Here is a 22448-nt window from a genome sequence, read left to right as displayed (position 1 = left end):
GTGTTACAAGGTGTGAAGTTGAGTCAGACTCCATGCTCGACCACTGCAGAAGATAGAGAGAAAATGAAAGGTGTTCCCTATGCTTCAGCCATAGGCTCTATCATGTATGCAATGCTGTGTACCAGACCTGATGTGTGCCTTGCTATTAGTTTAGCAGGGAGGTACCAAAGTAATCCAGGAGTGGATCACTGGACAGCTGTCAAGAACATCCTGAAATACCTGAAAAGGACTAAGGATATGTTTCTCGTTTATGGAGGTGACAAAGAGCTCGTCGTAAATGGTTACGTCGATGCAAGCTTTGACACTGATCCAGATGACTCTAAGTCACAAACCGGATACGTGTTTATATTGAACGGTGGAGCTGTCAGTTGGTGCAGTTCTAAGCAAAGCGTCATGGCGGGATCTACGTGTGAAGTGGAGTACATAGCTGCTTCGGAAGCAGCAAATGAAGGAGTCTGGATGAAGGAGTTCATATCCGATCTAGGTGTCATACCTAGTGCATTAGGTCCAATGAGAATCTTTTGTGACAATACTGGTGCAATTGCCTTGGCAAAGGAATCCAGATTTCACAAGAGAACCAAGCACATCAAGAGACGCTTCAATTCCATCCCCGATCAAGTCAAGGAGGGAGACATAGAGATTTGCAAGATACATACGGATCTGAATGTTGCAGACCCGTTGACTAAGCCTCTCTCACGAGCAAAACATGATCAGCACCAAGACTCCATGGGTGTTAGAATCATTACTGTGTAATCTAGATTATTGACTCTAGTGCAAGTGGGAGACTGGAGGAAATATGCCCTAGAGGCAATAATAAAGTTGTTATTTATATTTCCTTATATCATGATAAATGTTTATTATTCATGCTAGAATTGTATTAACCGGAAACTTAGTACATGTGTGAATACATAGACAAACAGAGTGTCACTAGTATGCCTCTACTTGACTAGCTCGTTGAATCAAAGATGGTTATGTTTCCTAACCATAAACATGAGTTTTCATTTGATTAACGGGATCACATCATTAGAGAATGATGTGATTGACTTGGCCCATTCCATTAGCTTAGCACTTGATCGTTTAGTATATTGCTATTGCTTTCTTCATGACTTATACATGTTCCTATGACTATGAGATTATGCAACTCCCGAATACCGGAGGAACACTTTGTGTGCTACCAAATGTCACAACGTAACTGGGTGATTATAAAGGTGCTCTACAGGTGTCTCCGATGGTACTTGTTGAGTTGGCATAGATTGAGATTAGGATTTGTCACTCCGATTGTCGAAGAGGTATCTCTGGGCCCTCTCGGTAATGCACATCACTATAAGCCTTGCAAGCAATGTGACTAATGAGTTAGTTGCGAGATGATGCATTACGGAACGAGTAAAGAGACTTGCCGGTAACGAGATTGAACTAGGTATTGAGATACCGACGATCGAATCTCGGGCAAGTAACATACCGATGACAAAGGGAACAACGTATGTTGTTATGCGGTTTGACCGATAAAGATCTTCGTAGAATATGTATGAACCAATATGAGCATCCAGGTTCCGCTATTGGTTATTGACCGGAGATGAGTCTCGGTCATGTCTACATAGTTCTCGAACCCGTAGGGTCCGCACGCTTAACGTTAGGTGACGATCGGTATTATGAGTTTACCGAAGGTAGTCCCGGATATGATCACGGACATGACGAGGAGTCTCGAAATGGTCAAGACATGAAGATCGGTATATTGGACGACTATATTTGGACATCGGAATGGTTCCGGGTGAGATCGGGCATATATCGGAGTACCGGGAGGTTACCGAAACTGCCCGGGTGGAATATGGGCCTTATTGGGCCATAGTGGGAGAGAGGAGAAGGGAGCAAAGGAGGGGACGCGCCCCCAAGCCCAATACGAATTGGGAGGGGGGTCGGGCCCCCCTTTCCTTCCACCTTCCTCCCCCTTCCTTCCACTCCTAGTCCAACTAGGGAAGGGGGGGGGGGAATCCTACTCCCGGTGGGAGTAGGACTCCCCATGGGGCGCGCCACAGGAGGGCCGGTTCTCCCCTCCTCCACTCCTTTATATACGGGGGAGGGGGCACCCCATAGACACACAAGTTGATCCTTGATCTCTTAGCCGTGTGCGGTGCCCCCCTCCACCATAATCCACCTCGGTCATATCGTCGTAGTGCTTAGGCGAAGCCCTGCGCCGGGAGCTTCATCATCACTGTCATCACGCCGTCGTGCTGACGAAGCTCTTCGCCGACACTCCACAGGATCGTGAGTTCGTGGGACGTCACCGAGCCGAACGTGTGCAGATCGCGGAGGTGCCGTACCTTCGGTGCTAGGATCGGTCGATCATGAAGACGTACGACTACATCAACCGCTTTGTCATAACGCTTCTGCTTACGGTCTACGAGGGTACGTGGACAACACTCTCCCCCTCGTTGCTATGCATCAACATGATCTTGCGTGTGCGTAGGAATTTTTTTTAAAATTACTACATTCCCCAACATAAACATGATGTATAATTATACTCCAAATACAAAAGACTGGAAATGGATGGAGACCGAGATGGACATCACAAGAGAAGGCTTAACTTGCATTCTAATTAGGTGATACACATGTTTGTTTTGTTGAAATTCAACTGTCTCGCCAGAAGAATGCACAACAAATATTGTCGGATTTACTATAGTAAGAGAACTGAACCTGTGATAGGTACTATCGATACTACCAAACAAGGAAGAAGATAAACATCAGCAACTTGATAAGGAAAGTAATTTGAGGAATCGATGACTCGGCCTTTTTTATGGCTATAAGATGCTTGTTTTGTTTATAGAAGTTTCAGAATCATAATGCAAGGAATATATAATTATCCTGCCCACAAACCGGAAATAACATGCACGTCACTTGGTCATTCCACTAAGTACCTCTCCAGCATCATATTTCTTCATCCAAGCAATAGCACATCATTTCTAGTAACAACCAATGAATCCAAACTACCACATATGATCAGAGAAAATAGGTGAATAAGGTATGACTTCATCTTTGATTCCACTTGGCTCTAGCAGAATACTTGGTGGTGTCTGATGACATAAAAGTGCAATTTTAGTATCAGCTATTTTAATGTTTCTTGCAACAGTACAATATTGGGATTTTTTTTCATGCATTGCCGAAAAAATATCTACAAATATTGCATATTAATCACAATACTTGCATGTAATCTGTCTGCTCTGCTCATTTTATTCTGCAATAAGTTGCTATAAAAGCAAAATAATTCATTGTCTTGGTAAGCCATCGTAGATATTAGAGAGAAGTAGTCACACCTGTAAAAGAAAATGTGGATATGAATGAAGTACATAATCTGTCAAGGGTGATCTTATCAAGCTGCACTGAACATGAATGACAAGCCGTCTAACCTGCACCTAATCAGACATACTAAAAAATAACTAATCAGAACTCTATTCACTGCTTGGACAGACCCATGAGCGCTCAAGCAACCAAAACAGAACAAATCAAGCTAATTAGGCTGCCACACCATACAAAAAGAAAACGATCCGTGGCACCAAACAAAGCCTAAACTCCCAGCATCTGGCTCTCAATCTCTCTATCATATCCCTTTCAATCTCTCCTATCTCTTTCAATCTCTCAGCACCAAGGCAAGCATTAGGCACGCACCTGCGCAGACCCAGCATGGGCATGCGCCACTGTAGCTCCCGCACAACCACTGGTCCATTGCGCCATTCTTCACACCACCGACCCACCTCTCACTGCGCTCCCGTCGGTCGCCCCGCCGCGGCTCACCACACATCACCGCGCCATCCTACGGCGGTCAAGCTTGCCCCTGTCGCTGCATCCCCTCAACTTCTTTGCCTTCGGCTGTCTCGCCTGTGTTTCCCACGAGTACAGAATACTCTAAGCCAGGTTGTTTAAAGGGTAACATACTCTAGACCCACACGTCACTGGGAATGGGTCATACGTGTTGGGAAGGAAGGATAACAACGTGGGCCCACGTCTTCCAAAGCCCATGACTGACCAGGGAGCTTCCTTTCAAGGCAGCTTAGAGTTTGTAGGGATTTTCTCCTATCCATTTTAATCTTGTTCGTTGTTGCCCCCATATTTTTAAATCCTAGATACGCCACTGGCGTTAGGGTGTATGCCTTTTGCGTCGTTGGGGGTGTTGGTGACGGGGGCCCAGGGCGGTCCTTTTGTTTCCCGTTTGTTTGACATGCGTTGCGTTGCTATGTAGACCTTTTTGCTTGCCCATCGAAACTTTGCTATAAGTTCACATCTTTCTTTTTTCATAGTTTAGAACTCTTGTAAATCATAAAGGCCTCATTCTTAAGGTCGGGCAATCACCTTCATTCTAAAAAATCATATTGATTTTTAGTAAAGGAGCATAAATCACATTGCTTTGTCCGATTTAAAGAATTTTCGTAGGAATCTACTATTTCTAAATAGTTAATCCCCACTAACTTTAATTTTCTTAACATGTGGGCTTCCACCTTATCAAGCGTGTCATATCAATATCCACTAACATTATTTTCCAGCCTCATGCAAAAACACACGCATACTCTTTGTTCACACACAGGGCAAGTACGAAACATTTCTACATTAAAAAAAATACTTGTAGCTTTAGATTTAGATCTATTCGTGTATAATTCACAGTTCAAGGATTTGTTTCTACTTCTATAGGAACCTATATTGTTTTTCTTTTAAAGCACTCAAACCTATATTGCACAAAGGCCTTAGGGCGTGTTTGGTTGCCCGCATCGAGCCCAACCAGGCCCGCGCGGGATGAGTGTGGGCTGTTTGGTTGCCTAGTTTTACTATTGGGCCTGCATAGCACGATGTTTAAAGCAGCTTTGGGCCTGCCTCGCTGGAAACGCACGAATCGGCAGTTTCTCCAGGGCCAGGCCCGAGCGGTGCACGTGGGCGGGCGCGGCTGCACGCGCGCGGCCACCCTCGAGAAGCCGCGTTGCTTCCCGAAGCACCGACAGTTATTAGCCTTACCGCCCCTCACCGTTCCCTCTCCCCACTCTTCCTCACTCTCCCAACTCTCACCGGCGGCGGCGGATCGGAGCAAAGGAAGAAGACCACCGGACTCCATCACCGGCGGCGGCGGATCGGAGCAGAGGAAGAAGACCGAACTCCATCAATGGCGGTAAGCACTTCTCTCTCTTCGACATGCACGCTAGATTCGATCCACGGCGGAGGGGAATGGGGAATAGAGGTAGATAAGCATAGGGGTAGTTCATACTAGTTCTTAGCAGTTCATACGAGTTCATACATGCAAGATCGGAATGCATAAGGTAGATTTCGGGATTGGGGGATAGGGGAATAGGGGAAAAGGGGGTACACAACGGACACCGGCTGACCGCGGCGGCCGTCACCGGCGTGCGGAGCGGCTGGTCGAGCCGCTGGCCTTCATCTTCTTCTTCATCGCCGTGCGGGCCGGCGGTTCGTCCTCGGCGGAGTCGAGGTCGATCTGCCAGGTAGGACGGACTGGCTTCGGCGCCCTAGCTGGCATGTGCACCGCCTCTTCTTCCTCCTCCTTAGGCTCCCCGCTGATGACCGCCGGCGGCGCGATAGCCGTCTCCCAGTACACTACGGCACGACGGTCATTAGGAGCCCAGTAGGTCTTATACTTGCACCACTTCTTCCTCTGTTTAGGGTCGTCGGAGACGGCCTGATTCATGGCCCAGCGAATGATGTCAACTGCCATCGCGCCCTTCGCTGGGTCAGGAATCAGCGTCTTCAGCTCTTCTTTAGTGGCCTTCATGACCGGCATTCAATTCGTTCTGCATGTCAGCCATGGAGCCGAAGTTCGAGCACGCCTCCATGGTGTTCTCAAACTTGGTCCGGTCACCAGCCGTCCACCCGAGGAAGAAGGCCCTCCAGCCAATACCCCAAGGGAAGGGGTTGGCATTGGAGCTGGAGCTAGAGCTCATGGCGATGGGGAGGAGGAAGGTTGACAATGAGAGAAGAGAGGGGGTGGGTAAATAGTGGTGGGCAGGGTGAGTAAATATAGGGGGATGGAGAGGAGGAGAAGAGTGACAGTCATGCCGTTTTAACTACAAGCTCTTGAATTAGCCATGAACTCTGTGCAATGCCTGACTCCATGACTTGTGTGCAGATCGAGGACACGGAGGTGCTCCCGGCCGTTGACAGCAAGGGCAAGCAGCCCCTTCACCCAATGCCCGACGAGGTTGAGCTGCCGCCCACCGCCGAGGAAGACCCGGAGACGCCTAAGGGTGGCGACGACGAGGGCATGGAGGAGCCCCCCAGCAACAAGCACCGCAACTACGGCCACTACCATCAGGAAGATGGCCCAACTCACTTCTGCAAGGTCATCCTTGCACCGAAGCTTGAGTGCATCCCCATGCGCCTGGACTTCACCAAGCACTTCGTCGCGGTGCCGACGGAGTTCAAGCTCAGGAACAACACCGGCTGCTCCTGGAAGGTGACGGTCAAGCTGATGAACGGCAGGGTGACCCTGGATCAGGGTTGGGCCACCTACGTAGCCGTTCATCAGATCAAGATCGGCTACATGGTGACGTTCAAGCTCCTCACTCCCGACACCCTCAAGGTCATCATTTTCGACGACGATGGCATTGAGGTCGTCAACAAGTGCGGGAAGCACGACGACGCCTTTGCTGCCAAGGAGTAGGGCCGGGCCACCTCTTTCGAGCGTACTATCGAATTATGCTAGTTGATGGTTTATGCGTTGAACTGTTATATCTGTGGTACTGCTTATATCTGAATTATGCTAGTTGATGCTCTGTTTATAGTCTGTTGTGCTTATGATGTGTGCCGCCGAAGTGTGGTGGTAACCTCACCAACTAGCCAAAGAGATTACCACACATCAGGCCTTGCATCAACCAAACACCATGCCTTGGATTTGTGGACCAACATGCATGCAACCAAACACCAGGCAGTGTGGTTCAGCCCATGCAGGTAAGAGGGCATGCAGGCAACCAAACAACATACATATGATGCATTTGAGGCTGCATTTGCATAACCAGGCTGAGTAGAGAAGTGTATGCGATGCAGGCACTGTTGCACACGGCAACCAAACACGCCCTTAATGGGCGGACGTTCACCGCATAGACAGAGCTACAGGGGCCCGCCCTTCCCTCCTGGAGCTGTTCCCCCCACTCCTTCCCATCCGACTCCCCCCTCTCTATCCAGCAGGCGGCCGTCGCACCGCGCCGCCTCCTCCCTCCCCGTCCGCCGCCGTCTGCCTCTCCGCTCGTCCCCTCGCAGGCCGCAGCCGCTCAGCACGCACAGGTCCAATCCCTCTCTTCTCGCCTGCCCTCGAACCCGGATCCAGCCCCCCTCCTCTCCCCCCTTCTCCGCACAGCCAGCGTGGTGCCGGTGCCGGCGCGGCGGCGGATATTTGATGGGCTATTGCTGACACTTACCGGAGTACTAGTTTTTTTTTCAGGTGCCAAATCCCCCAAATCAGGAACAGCGAGCCGCCGCCGATGCACAGATGCAGGCAGCGGCAGATAATCTCGGGGAACAAGCGCCGGGGCCTGCCCCTGCAGCCAACTCCGAACAAGTACGCATGGTTACCAGTAAATTTGTCTGCGGATTTTTTATTACCTCGCGGAATTTTCTTGACTGTATGTGCGTGTATCTAACCACAGATGTGAAATGGACTTTGTGAAATTGGCACAGGTTGCGATGCCCTATCTGGACCAGGCCGTAGAACCGAACCACCCCGGTGCAGAGCTGCGCTTGGAAAAGGTATATCATCGCTTGAACGCGTCTGCTTACAATGTGCATTCGTCTGTTGACGATGTACTGCAAGAGAAATACGCAGTCGCCAGAAACAAATGGTGAATTGCTCTCGCAGCGTATCACATGGCAGTAAGATCGATGGGAAAACAATGGCATTTGCAACTAACTGATTATGGTTATTCAGTGCCATCGCTGTGTTTTCCTTTTGTGGTTGACCTGTTTGTAGTTGGTAACATTATGGGTTTCTGGTAGTAGTAGAAATCGGGAAGGACCTTGGCTTTGGCCCCCCTTTCTCTTAATAAACATCACTACCACTATATCTTTTTAGAATGTCCTCATGCCTACTTTTACTGGGAAATAAAGTAATAAATTGCACAGGACAACGTCGGCGAACAAGCGACACCAGGAGGAGGTCTACAGCTGACTGGTGGAAACGGCCAGGTATGGAAACCAAACAAAACATACGGAATACTGCTCTGTAATACAAGTGGAATTCAATCCTTACATGATAGCTTAACAGATATCATTTACTCGCATGCAGGAACACGCGTCGAATGGCATTGGCACAGCTGTACAAGGACTTCTGGCAGATATATCGGATAAACAATCCAACTCGATGGACACTAGAATGCAGAAGCACGCTGAAGAACAAGACCAATTACATGGTGTTACACAAGGGCATGAAATGTGATACAAGCAGTGGAAGCGATTCAGGTAGCAGTTCAGGGAGTGAGCTAGACACTGAACTAGGAAAATGCTTTTACCCTAGTTTCGAGGAATTGGAGAATTCAAGACCACCGGAAATTGGAATGAGATTTCCAACCCTGGAAGATGCAGAACGTTTCTACAGCACACATGCTATGCTAACTGGTTTTGCAGTTAGGAGGGGGTCGAATTACAGGAGAGTGAAGTTTGACCTGGAATGCAACAGAAGTGGTAAACTAAAGCCAACTGAGGACTTGAAGAGGAAGAGGAGGTCTAATGCTTTGGGCTCACGGTGCCAAGCAAAGGTGATAGTGAAGCTCCATAATGAGCAATGGGAGTTCATAGGAGTTAAGCATGAGCACAACCATCCATTATGTCCATCCCCATCTCTCGCAAGTTTCTTTTTGAACCACAAATACTTGTCAAGTGAAGAAAAGTTATTTCTAAGAGTTCTGCAACAAAGTAGGGTAAATCCAAGGAAAGCTATGAATATTTTCAGGAGAATGAGAAGCAACTTCGGAAAGGTATCATCAATAAAAGAGAAAGATACGAGCAATTCACAGTGTGTAAACCAGTGGAGAAAAGAAAACTCAGATGTTGAAACCGCACTGAAGCGCTTCAAAGAACTCGAGCTGCGGAACCTTGGATTTTCCTATACCATGCAAAAAGATGAAGATAACATAGTTAGGAGTCTTTTCTGGACTGATGCGAGGTCGAAAGTAGATTATGAGATTTTTGGAGATTTCATATCGTTTAATACCACATACAGCACTAATAAGCATAACATGCCTTTCACCCCTATTATTGGAATGAATAGTCATGGGAGAATCCTTGTGTTTGGATGCGCCTTGCTACAAGATCAGAAAGCTGAAACCTTCAAGTGGATGTTCCAAACTTTCTTGCATGTGATGGGAGGGAAACTGCCAAGAATAGTCATAACAGACCAGGATGAAGGTATGGCGACAGCAATTTCTGAGGTCATGCCACAAGTAAGGCACAGATTTTGCAAGTTCAGTGTGATGCGAAAAGCACATGAAATTCTAGGAGCCTTCATGGCAGCAAGGGGCAACACAAATGCAGAGCTGCACAGCTTGGTAGACAACTCACTGACAGAAAAGGAATTTGAAGAAGGATGGGATGTGCTCACTGAGAGATACGATGCAAGTGAAAATGAGTACCTCCGACTCATGTGGGAGACAAGGAAAAACTGGGTGCCTGTTTATTTCCAAGCAGATTTCTGCCCATTCGTCGAATCAGCTGGACATTGTGAGGTGGCAAACTTATTATTCAAAGACAACGTGCTTCCAAAGGACAGAATTGAGAAGTTTATTGAGCAATATGAGAGGATGCAGGAGCATATAGTAAAAACAGAGGAAGAGGATGCATTGCAGTCAGCAACTGAACCGGCGTACTTCTCCATGCAGCCAATAGAAAAGCATGCAGCACGAATATACACAAGGCAAATATTTCTGAGAGCACAGAATGAACTATACTATTCCACAGCATTCAACGTGCATGAGATACAAGGGGGATACAGACTCGAAAAGGTCTTCAACTATGAGAACCCGGAGTTCAGTAGAAATTCTTTCGAAGTGCTAGCTGAACCTGGAATCCATGCATTTAAATGCCAATGTGCAAAGTTTACTAGGGATGGGATTCTCTGTTGCCACATATTCAGAGTTTTCACGCAGCTCGGAGTCAAAGAAATACCAGCGCAGTACATGCTGCCCAGGTGGGCTCCTAAATTCATAGAGGAGCGGCTGAAAGAGTACGAGGAGAGATGCTCGAAGAGAACAGAAAACAAGATGAGATATGCGATGCTATTGGGTAAAATGGCGGACATCGGCAAGGGGATATGCGCGGACGGTGCAAAAAGCGGCTGCTTCATGCTCGAACTAGACAAGATTCAAGAGACATTTGGCAGCGATGGCGGAAGAAAATCCTAGAAAATGATTAGGTCCTATTGCGGAGCAAGTGAGAATTAGCAATTGTAGTCTCCTCTTCTCAAGCTCGTAGTAGTGTGTGAGGCAACCAACCTTATATGTTAGTTCAACATACTCTCATCAACTAGGGTGGTGTAGTAAATTTTACACTCCCTTATCTTGCATGAATGAGTCATAATGGGCCTTTGGAATTTTCCCATAGGAATTATTGAAAATCTGAAATAAAAAATGGGCCCAGCTCAGTAATTCCAACACCATCAGCATCTGCCCGTCCACCACCAACACCGGCGGCGCTGAAGCCACAGGGGCGCTTGCCGCAGCGACCATCGGCCGGCCCTTAACTAGTGCCGGAGACAGCCAATGATTGCCGTCCTTGGAGCAGCTGCACCTGTACCTCAGTCAGCCTCTCAGCCCTGGCCACTCCCTGGCTGAGGCCCAGCAGCCGGCGACGGTCTGGGCGAGGACGACGTTGGTGCCGCTGATCGTTGCCATAGCTGACAGATGTGTGCTCTTGGGGAGATGCAACAGCTGACAGCAGGTGAGCCAGTTACTACTTGGTCCTGGAGGAAGAAGCAACTGTGCTGGTCACTATGGGCGTCAGATTAATACTGACGCCGGAATTCGGTCAGATTTGGGCAAAGGAGGGGCGGGGGGAGTGGCTCGTTCGGCTACAGGTTTTTTGGGAGCTTGGTGCAAGCCCCATGAGGCCTTGTTTGGCAGAAGGGGTTTCCCAGCCCCAAGGGGGTAGGAGATTTCAGGGGATTGGGTGAACCCCTTTCCTCCACCCAATCCTCTCAAATCCCCACTAATTCTCAATCCCCTCCCATCCCTAAATCCCCTTGCTACAAAATGTTGTTTGGTAGGCAGGGGTTGCTATATGGAGCTGAGATGATGCAAATAGCGGCAGTACATTTAAAAATTCAATCTTTAAGCAGCTCATAGAAGGAAAAACATGCTACAAAACTGTAGATCTCATACACAAGTCCCTGCATTTGGCAGAAACTACTCAAAATATTGCGGAGATGATCATCATCAGGTCAAATGAACAAGTGACAACCTCAAATAGCAATCAGTCGGGTTAAAAAAGACACAACAATCTAGTAATATTGACAACCAAGGTGCCATGTAACATTCATCTACTTCATCGTAATATGTATGTTTAACTGGCATACGAAGCTATTGCTGGTGTTGTTTCACTTGGGTCATCAATTTCTCTTGCTGGCCAGTGCTTCAATACGACTCCCTGAGTTTCGGCTTCTTCTCCGTCCTCCTCTAAAGAATAGAATGTTTTCTTGCTGTGACATTAGATATTACAATTGTAAAACATCAAAAATAAACATTGGCTGAATAGTAGTTTTCCTTACCAGCAGTTTGTATTACTAACAACTTCAGATAAATGAACATGTAAGCAATATTATTGCTACTAAAAACTTCAGATAAATAGGCGGAAAAAACATGTTTCCATGCATGTACATAGACTGACAACCAATAATTGCTCACAATGGCAACACAGCAGATAGGAGAGGCTTAAATATGACGAATGCATTATATGATACTGCCAAGTGTAAACGGATCGAGTAAATGATTAACAAAAAACCAAGGTGAGGACCAAATTCTCTTTATAGTAATAGCTTTTAATTTAGACCAAGAGAGGAGAGGAGATGGAAGATCTATTATATACATACAGGTTCTGCAGCTTGCATTATTCTAGCTTTCCTATACCTATATCTGAAAGAATGGATGAGCGAAACTGCCAAAGTACAAAAGCCTCTAAGGTTACAAAATGAAAATCTCACAGGATTGTGAGGCTGCTGGTCTTTCCTATTCAAGCAAGCTAAATGAATTAAGAAAAGAGTGACATTCGAAAATAGAAGAACAGACACCAATGTGTACATGATAGAAGCCCTCCCTCCCGTCCCTTCCCCGTGCGGCGGCGCCGCCCCGCACCGGGGAGCCCCCGCCCTCCTCCTACAGCCTCGCCCCTCCTCCTCTCCCCTCTGTCGCCGTCACCCGGGGCGTCACAGGGCAAAGCCCTTGTGGCGTGGCGGCGGCGGCGGTTTCTCCTCGGATCTCGATCTGGTTGGGAGGCGGCGCTCCTCTCCGGCCAGATCAGCGGCGGTGGCGCAGATCGGCGGCGACATGGAAGTGGTGCGGCGGGCGGCGGGGGAGGACGGCACCAGCAACGGCGGATCTGGCCTTGACTCATGTCGGGCTAATTCGTTGTGCTACCGATCTCAATCGCCGTCGGCGGGGCACTGCTCCTGGACTTGATCTGCAACACGAGGATGTCTGGGGCGCCGACCCTAGGCTTGGTGGCGGTGGCCTTCTTCTTCGTCGGAGTTGGTCGGCCGGCTGGCTGTGCTCGCATGGTCATGCAGTGACCGGCGGCTTGGCCGGTCGGTGGCGGCGGAACTTGGCTGGTGGCAGCGGCAAAGTTCTGTCTGGATCCTGGGGCGGCGGCCCTGGAGGGTGGCGGCCGGTGAAGCTCCGGCTTCCCGCGGCGGCATGGCGTGGTGCAGTCCCTGTCCAAGGCGGATCTGTGACGGCGATCTGCTATGGATTGGTTCGGATCAGAGACGGTGACGAGCGCGTGGGATCCTTCTCGGCGGCTCTCGCGGCTTGGCGAGGCGGGGTGGGAGCCCTCCTCCTAGGCTCCAGTGGTGGCACACTCAGGCAGTGGCTGGTGCGCCAGGGATCCCACGGTGGCACTGTTGCTGCGGTTGGTCGAGACGGTGCACAGGTTGTTGGGTGGATTTCTTGGGACGGATCCGGGTGAAAACCTGATCTTCGGTTGATGGCCGGAGCCGGTGATGACGATGCCCTTATCATCGTTTCCTTCATGAAGGCATCATCGAGGTGAAGCTCCCAACTCCACTCAATACCTCCGGGGGAAACCCTAGATCAGCTGATCGGATGTCGGCGGCAATCATGTGTCGTAACCCCCTTGAGGGCGGCATTCTTGGAGGTGCACTCGGCTTCGCGGGACCAGCGGATGGCTTCTTTGGTGGAGCGGTGCTTCATCCATACATTGATGGCGACAGATCTGGACAGCGTGGCGCAGTGCAGATTCGGAGTTCGATGTGGGAGGATGGACTCGCGCAGGAGGACGACGCTGTCTAGCGTCGTGGTGGCGTCGATGGCGGAGAGACCTGGCATGGTAGATGCAACAGTACAGCTCTGAAGATGGACTCGTGGCAGGTGGCTGCGGCGGCCCCATACCCGGCAGGCGTCCTGGTTGAGGAGTGCGCCGGACTGGTAGGTGCCCCATACCAGGCAGGCGTCCTGGTTGGGACCTCAGGTCTTAGATGTTTAGGTTTGGCTGTGATGTCTGTTTGGTATTAGGCCCAGACTATCAGCGCCCCTTCATCAATTGGATAGGTGGAGCGATAGTTGTTGCTTAGACGGTGGCTTCAGTCTTACTGTTGTATGACTTTGTAAGGTCTTGCGAGAATAATTAATAAAGTGGCCGCATGCATCGCCCAGATGCAGAGGCCGGGGGTCATCCTCCTTTTCTAAAAAAAAACCAATGTGTACATGTAAAATGCAATTATGATTACGAATCAACGAATATTTCTCTAGAAAAACAAAATGAACAGATAAAAGAATACTTTTTCTCCCAAACAAAATGCTCAGATATTCTTTGCATGTGAACAGAGATTACACACTAACCATCATCCATAATCGATAGTTCAGACAATTAATCTCTCCATGTCACCTACAGACAGTGATATAAACAAATCATACAGTAATCTGTCTATAATGTAAAATATTATACATGAGTATGCTTCCCCTCAGTCTCCAACAGAAATGGTAAGTAACAAACAACATTGTACAATACAGACATGCAGTGCAATTCGGATTGATTATCCATACAACAAAGATCTAGGTAAAAATCTGTCTTGACTAGGTCGGCTAGGTCTTGACACTTCCGTGTCCACATACTACCTAACCTATCTATCATCGCACACAATCAGTTTGCTCGCTATAGAATTCCAATTTTAAAAAATTGATAAACACCAAAAAACTGAGTTCATGGTTGCTACTACAGAACTCATAACAAGTCTGTCGAATTTCATACCAATAGTTTCTTTACCTGTTAAATATGTAGCGATCGTCCAAGATTATCTGAAACTCGGATCATCTTTGAAAAAAGGCCATGCTGACATACATAGAAGTTTAAGTGTGCTGTAGGATGGTGGAGCTTTGGAGTCAGATTATTTTCGACTAAACCTTGGCCAACCCATGTTCTAGTACTCCAGTTCGCTCAACGAATTACCACATACAAATATACACAGATGCAACAGTGTCTTCATCATTCACAGCAATAGCATGTATACACTGTACACAGCCTAAAATAATACTCAGGTTTCAATTAGCCAACAAACCAGTAGTGCAAAAAGCAATTGGTTCTTTAAGATAGCAGGCACATCGCAGTGCAGAACGTATCGATTCCCGATTAGTATGATGATGCAGCCATGCACAGAACAAACATAGAATCATATGCTCTTGCCAACAAGTAGTGCACATCAAACATTGAAATGAGTCAATCCAGAGCAGACTATGGCAATCAAACTTTATTTGTTAAAAAGGAATTCAAGATACAATATATTTAAAGCTCCAGAACCACAATTATTATCTAGGGCAAAACATCATTTACCATATCCATCCATGGACGAGGAGCACTCCATGGCCGAGATCCTAGACTAGACGAGTGGATCGAGGCGTGAGGGGGCGACCCAGAGGGGAACGAGAGAGGGCAGCACAGAGGTACGTACTGGCGGCAGCGACGACGCGTCGAGGAGGCTGCTGCCGGCGGAGGCTCGTCGAGGAGTCTGCAGGCTGCGGCGTGAGGAGGACTCCGCGGCCGGCGGCGGCGCGAGAAGAAGGTTGCGGTCTTCGGCGAGGCTCCAATTCCGCGAGGGTCTCCTCGGGCTTTCTGACCCGCGTGGATCAGGGCGAATGGAAGGGGGATCGGGTGGATTGGGCCAGCGAAACCTCGCGTACCAAATGGACCGAAGAGGATTGCAGCGGGTTCTGGGCCACGCGTGGAAAATCCACTCAAAACCCCTCCAAACCTCTTGTGCCAAACGAGGCCTGAGGGAATCACAGACCCGATGATCGCCGAAGCCTTGGCACTCCATGATGGCGTCCGGTTTGCGAGAATCAGAGGATTCAAAGATGTCGTCATGGAGATGGACTGCGCGGTGGTGGTTCACCTCTGGAATACTCGCCATAACTCACGTTCTGTTGTGGCTCCTCTTCTACTGGAAATTGGGGACTTAGCTTCAATTTTTAGTATGTTTACTATTCAGCATATTAATAGATCTTCGAATCTTCCGGCTAATCTTTGTGCAAAACGAGCTTGTTCGCTGGCAGGATCTTGTACCCTCTTTCCTGCTCAGTAGCCTCATATCTGACTGTGCTAGGTCTGCTTTTGTTGAATAAAGAGCCCCAAAGCTCCACGCAAAAAAAAACCCTTCTGGCTTGTGTCCCTCAAATGAAGGCTACAGACCAAATGGCCAGAGGATTGCACAATGGAGCTGGCATTTGAGCTAGTGGCACACGAATAACATGTTCTTCGTAAGTTTTCGTTTCCCATGCGCGCAGACGAAACAAACAAAACCGATCGAGTTCCGGAGATGCTTTGGCCTTCACTTGAGAGGAATGAACCTCGAGGAGTGGGTGGCGCCGATACCGGGCCTCCCGTGCTTGACGGGCTTGTAGCTGATGGAGAACTCGGCGAGGTAGTGGCCAATCATCTCGGGCTTGATCTCAACCTGGTTGAAGTTTTTCCCATTGTACACCGCAATCTGGCTGCCTGTCATCTCTGGCACGATGATCGTGTCGCGCAGATGAGTCTTCACAACCCCTGGCTTTTCACCAGCAAGTGCCTCCATTTTCTGTACATTTTCAGAGAAAACGGAATGAGCTTTGGGACGTCATGATCTCACACAAACAGTGCAACATAATCGATGGTTCAAGCCAAAACAGCATCAGACGTGTGCTGTTAAAACTTGATGTCGCACAGATATCTTATAACTTACAAATGTGAAAACACTCAAATCAATACCTGTACAGGTCACACATCGTTCAATACATATCAAAGAGCGTGCGCATACTTAGAAGTTCATATCATACATACCTTGACACACTAACAAAATGGATATTCCTCACAGTACTTACGGAACATTAAACATATCAGTGGATTGTATAAGATGCAAAATAGTCCGCACTACTATAGAGCCATCTAGTGGTTCGTAGTGGTTTAAAGAGCATAAGATATTCACTCGTCTCAAGGTTCACAGTATGCATTGATACTCCCCTTTCTCCAACATCAATATTCCCACAACCTCGATCCAGAACCGGAAATAATCAAGAATATATGGTATGTGCGCTAGATGAAGTTCATTCTTCTGTAGTAGCATAAGCAAGATATTTGAACCCGTTTCAAACAGAAAAGTGATGATCAACATTTGGAAGCTGCAATGCTGCAGAAAAACTCGCAAGCAATACTCCCTCAGGTCCTTTTAGTCCGCACATAACTTTTGCCTGAAGTAAAGATGTCTCTAATTTGACCAAACTTATAGAAAAAGTATCAACATTCACAATACCAAAACCTTTTTTGAGGGGGCATGATACCAAAATCAATATCTAGATTCATTATGGAATGTAGTTTCATATTATATATATTTGGTATTGTAGATGTTGATACTTCTTAACAAAAAATTGGCAGGAATAATTTTATATTCTACTAAAAGCGACGAGATACTGCTGCGCGCGGTATATCCAAGCAGATAAAATTAAGCACCTGAAGTACGCATCAACAATAGCTATATTGCCGAAGCATCTGAAAATTACTCCCTCCGTTTCGAATTATAAGGTGTTCAACTTTTTTTTCTGAATCGAATGTATGGAGATGCGTTTTATGCCTTGCCAGTTTGACCAGAGTATACTTGTAATAATATAATTTGAACTTTTCAAGGTTATGTAGAACTTGACAGTCCCGACCTAATGACATTTGGTGTGTTGCCAAACATCGTAGTGCTGCGAACAGTACATGCCAGGATTCTTAAACACACGGGGAGCACAGCAAACAGTAAACATATATTTTATTCTGTATGTACTTTCTCTAAATGCTCTTATATTTTTTTACAGAGGGAGTGCTTCCTAATCGGTAGTTTAACAGTTACAGTACAAATAGCAGGCAGTTCCAGGGCAGGAGCATGCATGGTCCATTACCGCCTTGGCCTTGCGCAGCCTCCTGATGAGCATCAATTGCTTCCTCTTGAACCCCCTGTAGAACCTACAGCAACACGAAAGCACAGCATTTTTCTTCCAGTCAAACGAACTAGCAGTTCAAGAGACCCCGCTCTCGATCTCAAGAGAGACGCACGCCACTCTGGGTTCTACCTTCTGCGGGCGCGGGCGGGGAGGACCTGGATGAGGTCGGCGGCGGACATGTCGAGGATCGCGTCGAGGTCGAAGCCGCGGTAGCTGAACTTGCGGAACGTCCTCTTCTTCGGCTGCCCGGAGGCGGCGCCTCCGCCTCCACGCCGCCGTCCGCCTGCAATGCGATCACGGAGCGCATGGGTTTTGGGTTAGCCCGCCCGGTGATCAAGAAACGCTGGAGGGTTGGTTTGGGGGGCTGGGGGCGAGTTGGATGCAGCTCACCATGATAGTTGCGGTCGATTGGGGGGGGAGGAGGAGCCGAGGAGGGGAGGCCGGCTGGGTGCACCGTGGAACAATGAAGGCGACGGCGCTAGGGCTAGGGCTAGCCCCTAGGTGAAAATGGGGAATGTTTACGCATGGTTAGGCATTTATTAGACTTTTTATTTTTTGAGGGAAGGCCATCATAGCTACCTTTAATAACTTAGATCAAAATTACATCGTTCACAAGGTTATTGACGATACATGCAGGTGATTCGTCGGTCCAACTATCTGATACTTTATTACAAAGCCTAAACTTAGCTAGCTAGCTCATGAGGTGCGGTATTCGCCGCACGAAAACAATGCTTGAAGGTGACCCTCCCAATTGATGTAACAGTATCCAGACACTCCACAAAGACTGCTGCCGATGCATCCCACCACTGTGTTTGTCCTGTGCAGAACTGAATGACTTCAAGGGAGTCTGATTCAGCCTCAACCCGATTAAAGCCTAATGAATTTGCAAATTGAAGGCCATCTCGCATGGCCCTAGCCTCCATAGCGGTAACATCTGAAGCACAATCATTGTATTTGCATTGAGCAGCTAGAAATTGCCCCTTCTCGTCTCTGATTATAGCGGCCGTTGCTCCTGCACCTGCATCTTGATAAAAAGCAGCGTCAACATTTACTTTAACAAACTTTGGGTCTGGCCTCTTCCATCTATGCTCCGTGTCCTCCCTATTTTGGTTCGACACTTTGTTATACCCGCATGTAATTGCCATCACTGAAATGGGCCATCTATTGGGAGGCGGAATTGTCTCATTATGTGTGACCTGCCTACGGATCCACCACAAATACCAATATCCCACTGCTATGACGTCAATACTTTGAATAGTAGGCATGAGGTGAAACAGAGTGGTTGGTAAGTTTAGCAAGTGTTCCAGAACTATTGATCCCGAGCGATCCACGTGAAGGGCCGATCTGATAGAGTCCAAAACGCCTAATTTCTCCCACAATTCTCTCGCTGGAATGCATTCAAAAAGCAGATGGCGCACATCCTCTGGTCCAACGTGACAGATTGGGCATTCTCCACTCACCGGGATGTGTCTATTAGCGAGTACAGACATTAATGGTACAATTCCGTGCAGAATTCTCCAGCAAAATATTTGAACTTTACGTGGGACTTGAAGATTCCATAGCATAGACCACACTGCCGGAGTCGTAGAGCTTCCCGGTCTGCCCAGGGCAGTTGCATGGCCCCCATATTTGTGTATCCACTCAATATGATATGCAGTTTTCACAGAAAAGATTCTGTTTTTATTCGGATGCCAGGCGACAAAATCATCAAATGCTTGAAGGTGTAAGGGTATGTGTAAGATCCTTCGAACATCCACGGGGTTAAAATGGTCTTGAAGCAATTGCTCATCCCACGTTTGGGTAATAGGATTAACTAGTTCAGAAACCTTTGTTAAAATAGACTGATTCTGCGGAGTAATAATCATCCTGTTTGGGCTTGAAGGTATCCACGGGTCAGCCCAGATGTCAACATTTTCTCCCGTTCCTATTCTCCATATGTATCCACGTTTAAAGCAAGCTAACCCCGCAATGATACTCTGCCAAGTGAAGGAAGATCCCTTTTTCGGCCCTGCTAGGAGAATATCACAATTTGGGTAATACTTTGCCTTTAAAATCCTAGCACAAAGCGAGTCCGGGTTCGTTATCAATCTCCAGCACTGTTTCGCTAAGAGAGCAAGATTAAACGAATATAAATCTCGAAATCCCATCCCACCTTCACTCTTTGGGAAACATAGCTTCCACCAAGAATACCAATGCATCTTCTTGTTATCTTCTTCGTCACCCCACCAGAATTGAGCTATTACATCTGTAATTTCTTTGTAAACGCCTTTAGTAAGACAGAAAACTGACATTGCAAATACTGGTATAGACTGAGCAATGGCCTTCAATAAGATCTCCTTGCCACCTGTGGATAATTGTTTCTCCATCCATCCTTTTATCCTCTGCATAACCCTGTCACGAAGATGTTTGAAACAGTCACTTCTGTCAGCACCAACCATGGCAGGTAGGCCAAGATATTTATCAGATAAGGCTTCCGTATTTATATCCAACTCTTGACAAATTTCAGCTTTCGTGTGGTCACATTAGTATTTGGGATGAAAAAGATGCTCGATTTACCCACACTGATCATCTGTCCCGAATTCTCACAGTAGGTTTCTAGTGCTTGCCGTAAGGAAGTTGCATTTAACACATCTGCTCGCATGAGAATAAGAGAATCGTCAGCAAATAAGAGGTGTGAAACTGACGGTGCATTCCTGCATAGTCTGATCCCATCAATGCCACCAACTTCTTCTTCATACTGCAATAAACTAGAAAGACCTTCTGCACAAATCAAAAATAGGTACGGCGAGAGGGGGTCCCCTTGCCTGAGACCCCTTGTAGGGGTAAATATATTCGTCTCCTGTGAGTTAAATCTTACTTTGTATCTTACTGAGCTCACACAAGCCATCATTAAATCAATCCAATTCTCATGGAATCCCAATTTACTCATCATATTTCTCAAGAAGATCCATTCTACTCTATCATAAGCCTTATGCATGTCCAGCTTGACTGCACACAATCCAGCAAGACTGCTCCTCGTATTCTTTATTTTATGGATACACTCATAGGCAATAAGTATATTATCGGTGATCAATCTACCAGGAACGAATGCACTCTGGGGAGGTGAAATAATTTCAGGCAATATACTCTTCAATCTGGCAGCCAACATTTTGGAGATAATTTTGTAAAGCACATTACAAAGACTAATAGGCCGAAATTGAGTTACCAGTTTTGGTGCATCCACCTTTGGGATCATCACAATTGACGTATCATTCCACTCAGCAGGGATTTGACGTGTGTTGATAGCATGTAAGACTTCATGAGTGATGTCACTCCCAAGAATGTGCCAATACTTTAAAAAATATATAGCATCTAACCCATCCGGCCCTGGCGCTTTTAGATCTCCAATACTTAACACAGCTTTATGCACATCTTCGGCAGTAAAAGGAGCCATCAACATATTGTTCATCTGATCAGTCACTTTACTATGAACTTTTTCTAACAAAACTGGATCTATTTGATTAACTTCCGAAGAGAACAGATTAGAGAAGTAATTCTGGACATGCGGATTTAAAGATGAATTACCTTCCAGCCATTGCCCATTATCATCCTTTAACCTTTTAATGAAATTCTTTTTTCTCCTAGCTGAAGCATAAGCCATGAAGAAACCTGTGTTCCGATCGCCACTTGTCAACCATGTAGCACGCGAACGTTGCCTACATGCAATCTCCTCCAGCTCAAGCAAATATTCCACCAGTTCAGCCAACTCCTTCCTCTTCTCTTCATTTTCATCTGTCATAGGACCAGTCATCGCCTGTTCCAACTCCCGTTGCGCCTTGCGTAATCGCTTCTTAGTTTTTTTTAAGACTCTCTGGTCCCAATCATGGAAGCGACCATGCATGCATGAAAGTTTTTCATACAGGCTAGTTCCTTGGTTCGCTGAAACATGAGCCCATGCGTCCTGTACTACTTCAGTAAATTTTCTTTCCTTCAGTCAGTACGCCTCAAACCTCCTTGGTCTTTGGTTAGGATCCACATGTTCCTGAATGTAATATTCAGTGTTCACAAGAATAGGTCTGTGGTCTGAATGATTGAACTCCAGATTTTCAAGCGCAGCATGTGGGTATAGAATCGACCACTCGTCGTTTATTAGACCCCTGTCCAATCTCTCCCGTATTCTTTCTCTCCTCCAGGTGAACATATCCCCGACAAATCCCATATCCTTGAGATTGCAATCATCGATAGCATTCTGAAATGCTGTCATATATTGCTGGGGGCGAGGATTACCTCCTTCTTTTTCCTGTAAAAACTGTATTTCGTTCAGATCACCAACTAACAACCATGGCTGACACTGTGATTGATGCAATGCCCGCATACGGTCCCATGTTTTATGCTTATTCTCCCATCTAAACTCTCCGTACATACCAGTAAGTCTCCATGTGTTATCACTTGTATCCGTGATCATCACATCTATAAACATAGGGTCAAGATCCAACCTCTGAACCTTAAATTCTTTTTTCCAAAATAGAATAAGACCTCCCTTCCTCCCATCGCCATGGCACACAAATTTTTGGTCCATCTTAAGGCGGCGACGTAAACATTCAGCCGGATAGCTTTCTAGGTGAGTCTCCGACAAAAACATCACATCGGGATTTGACTTTCGTTGGACATCGAGCAAAGCACGGATTGCCGGTTCATTCCCGAGACCATTGCAATTCCAACTCAGAACCTTCATTGTTGCTCTCTCACGAACAAGCCGTGAGAAGACAGAAAAACTCCAACCCCACCTAATCCAAAGCTGCTAACAATTTC

At 47.1% G+C, this 22448-nt stretch overlaps 3 protein-coding genes across 3 annotated transcripts; 1 reads left to right on the top strand and 2 right to left on the bottom strand.

Moving 5' to 3' along the window:
- Positions 1 to 6999: 6999 nt before the first annotated feature.
- On the top strand, positions 7000 to 10575 carry LOC109763995 (protein FAR1-RELATED SEQUENCE 5). Its single transcript, XM_020322868.4, has 5 exons — positions 7000 to 7272; positions 7430 to 7546; positions 7666 to 7734; positions 8107 to 8169; positions 8270 to 10575. Exon 5 carries the CDS (start codon positions 8283 to 8285, stop codon positions 10377 to 10379), a length of 2097 nt encoding a protein of 698 aa, XP_020178457.1. The 5' UTR covers positions 7000 to 7272; positions 7430 to 7546; positions 7666 to 7734; positions 8107 to 8169; positions 8270 to 8282; the 3' UTR covers positions 10380 to 10575.
- A 5452-nt stretch (positions 10576 to 16027) lies between these two features.
- On the bottom strand, positions 16028 to 17908 carry LOC109763996 (small ribosomal subunit protein uS19-like). The gene is made up of 3 exons (XM_020322869.3): positions 17787 to 17908; positions 17616 to 17679; positions 16028 to 16276 (listed from the first exon to the last, which is right to left on the bottom strand). The coding sequence occupies exons 1-3, from the start codon at positions 17834 to 17836 to the stop codon at positions 16028 to 16030; spliced, it is 363 nt and encodes a 120-aa protein (XP_020178458.3). The 5' UTR covers positions 17837 to 17908.
- Positions 17909 to 21630: 3722 nt separating this feature from the next.
- Positions 21631 to 22011, bottom strand: LOC141037166 (uncharacterized). The gene has a single exon (XM_073506373.1). The coding sequence runs from the start codon at positions 22009 to 22011 to the stop codon at positions 21631 to 21633; it is 381 nt and encodes a 126-aa protein (XP_073362474.1).
- Between the last annotated feature and the right edge of the window lie 437 nt (positions 22012 to 22448).

Source organism: Aegilops tauschii, chromosome 1, assembly GCF_002575655.3.
Source record: "Aegilops tauschii subsp. strangulata cultivar AL8/78 chromosome 1, Aet v6.0, whole genome shotgun sequence".
NCBI lineage: Eukaryota > Viridiplantae > Streptophyta > Magnoliopsida > Poales > Poaceae > Aegilops > Aegilops tauschii.
Note: the sequence above shows the minus strand (reverse complement) of the source record. Positions and strands in the feature narration are given on the sequence as shown.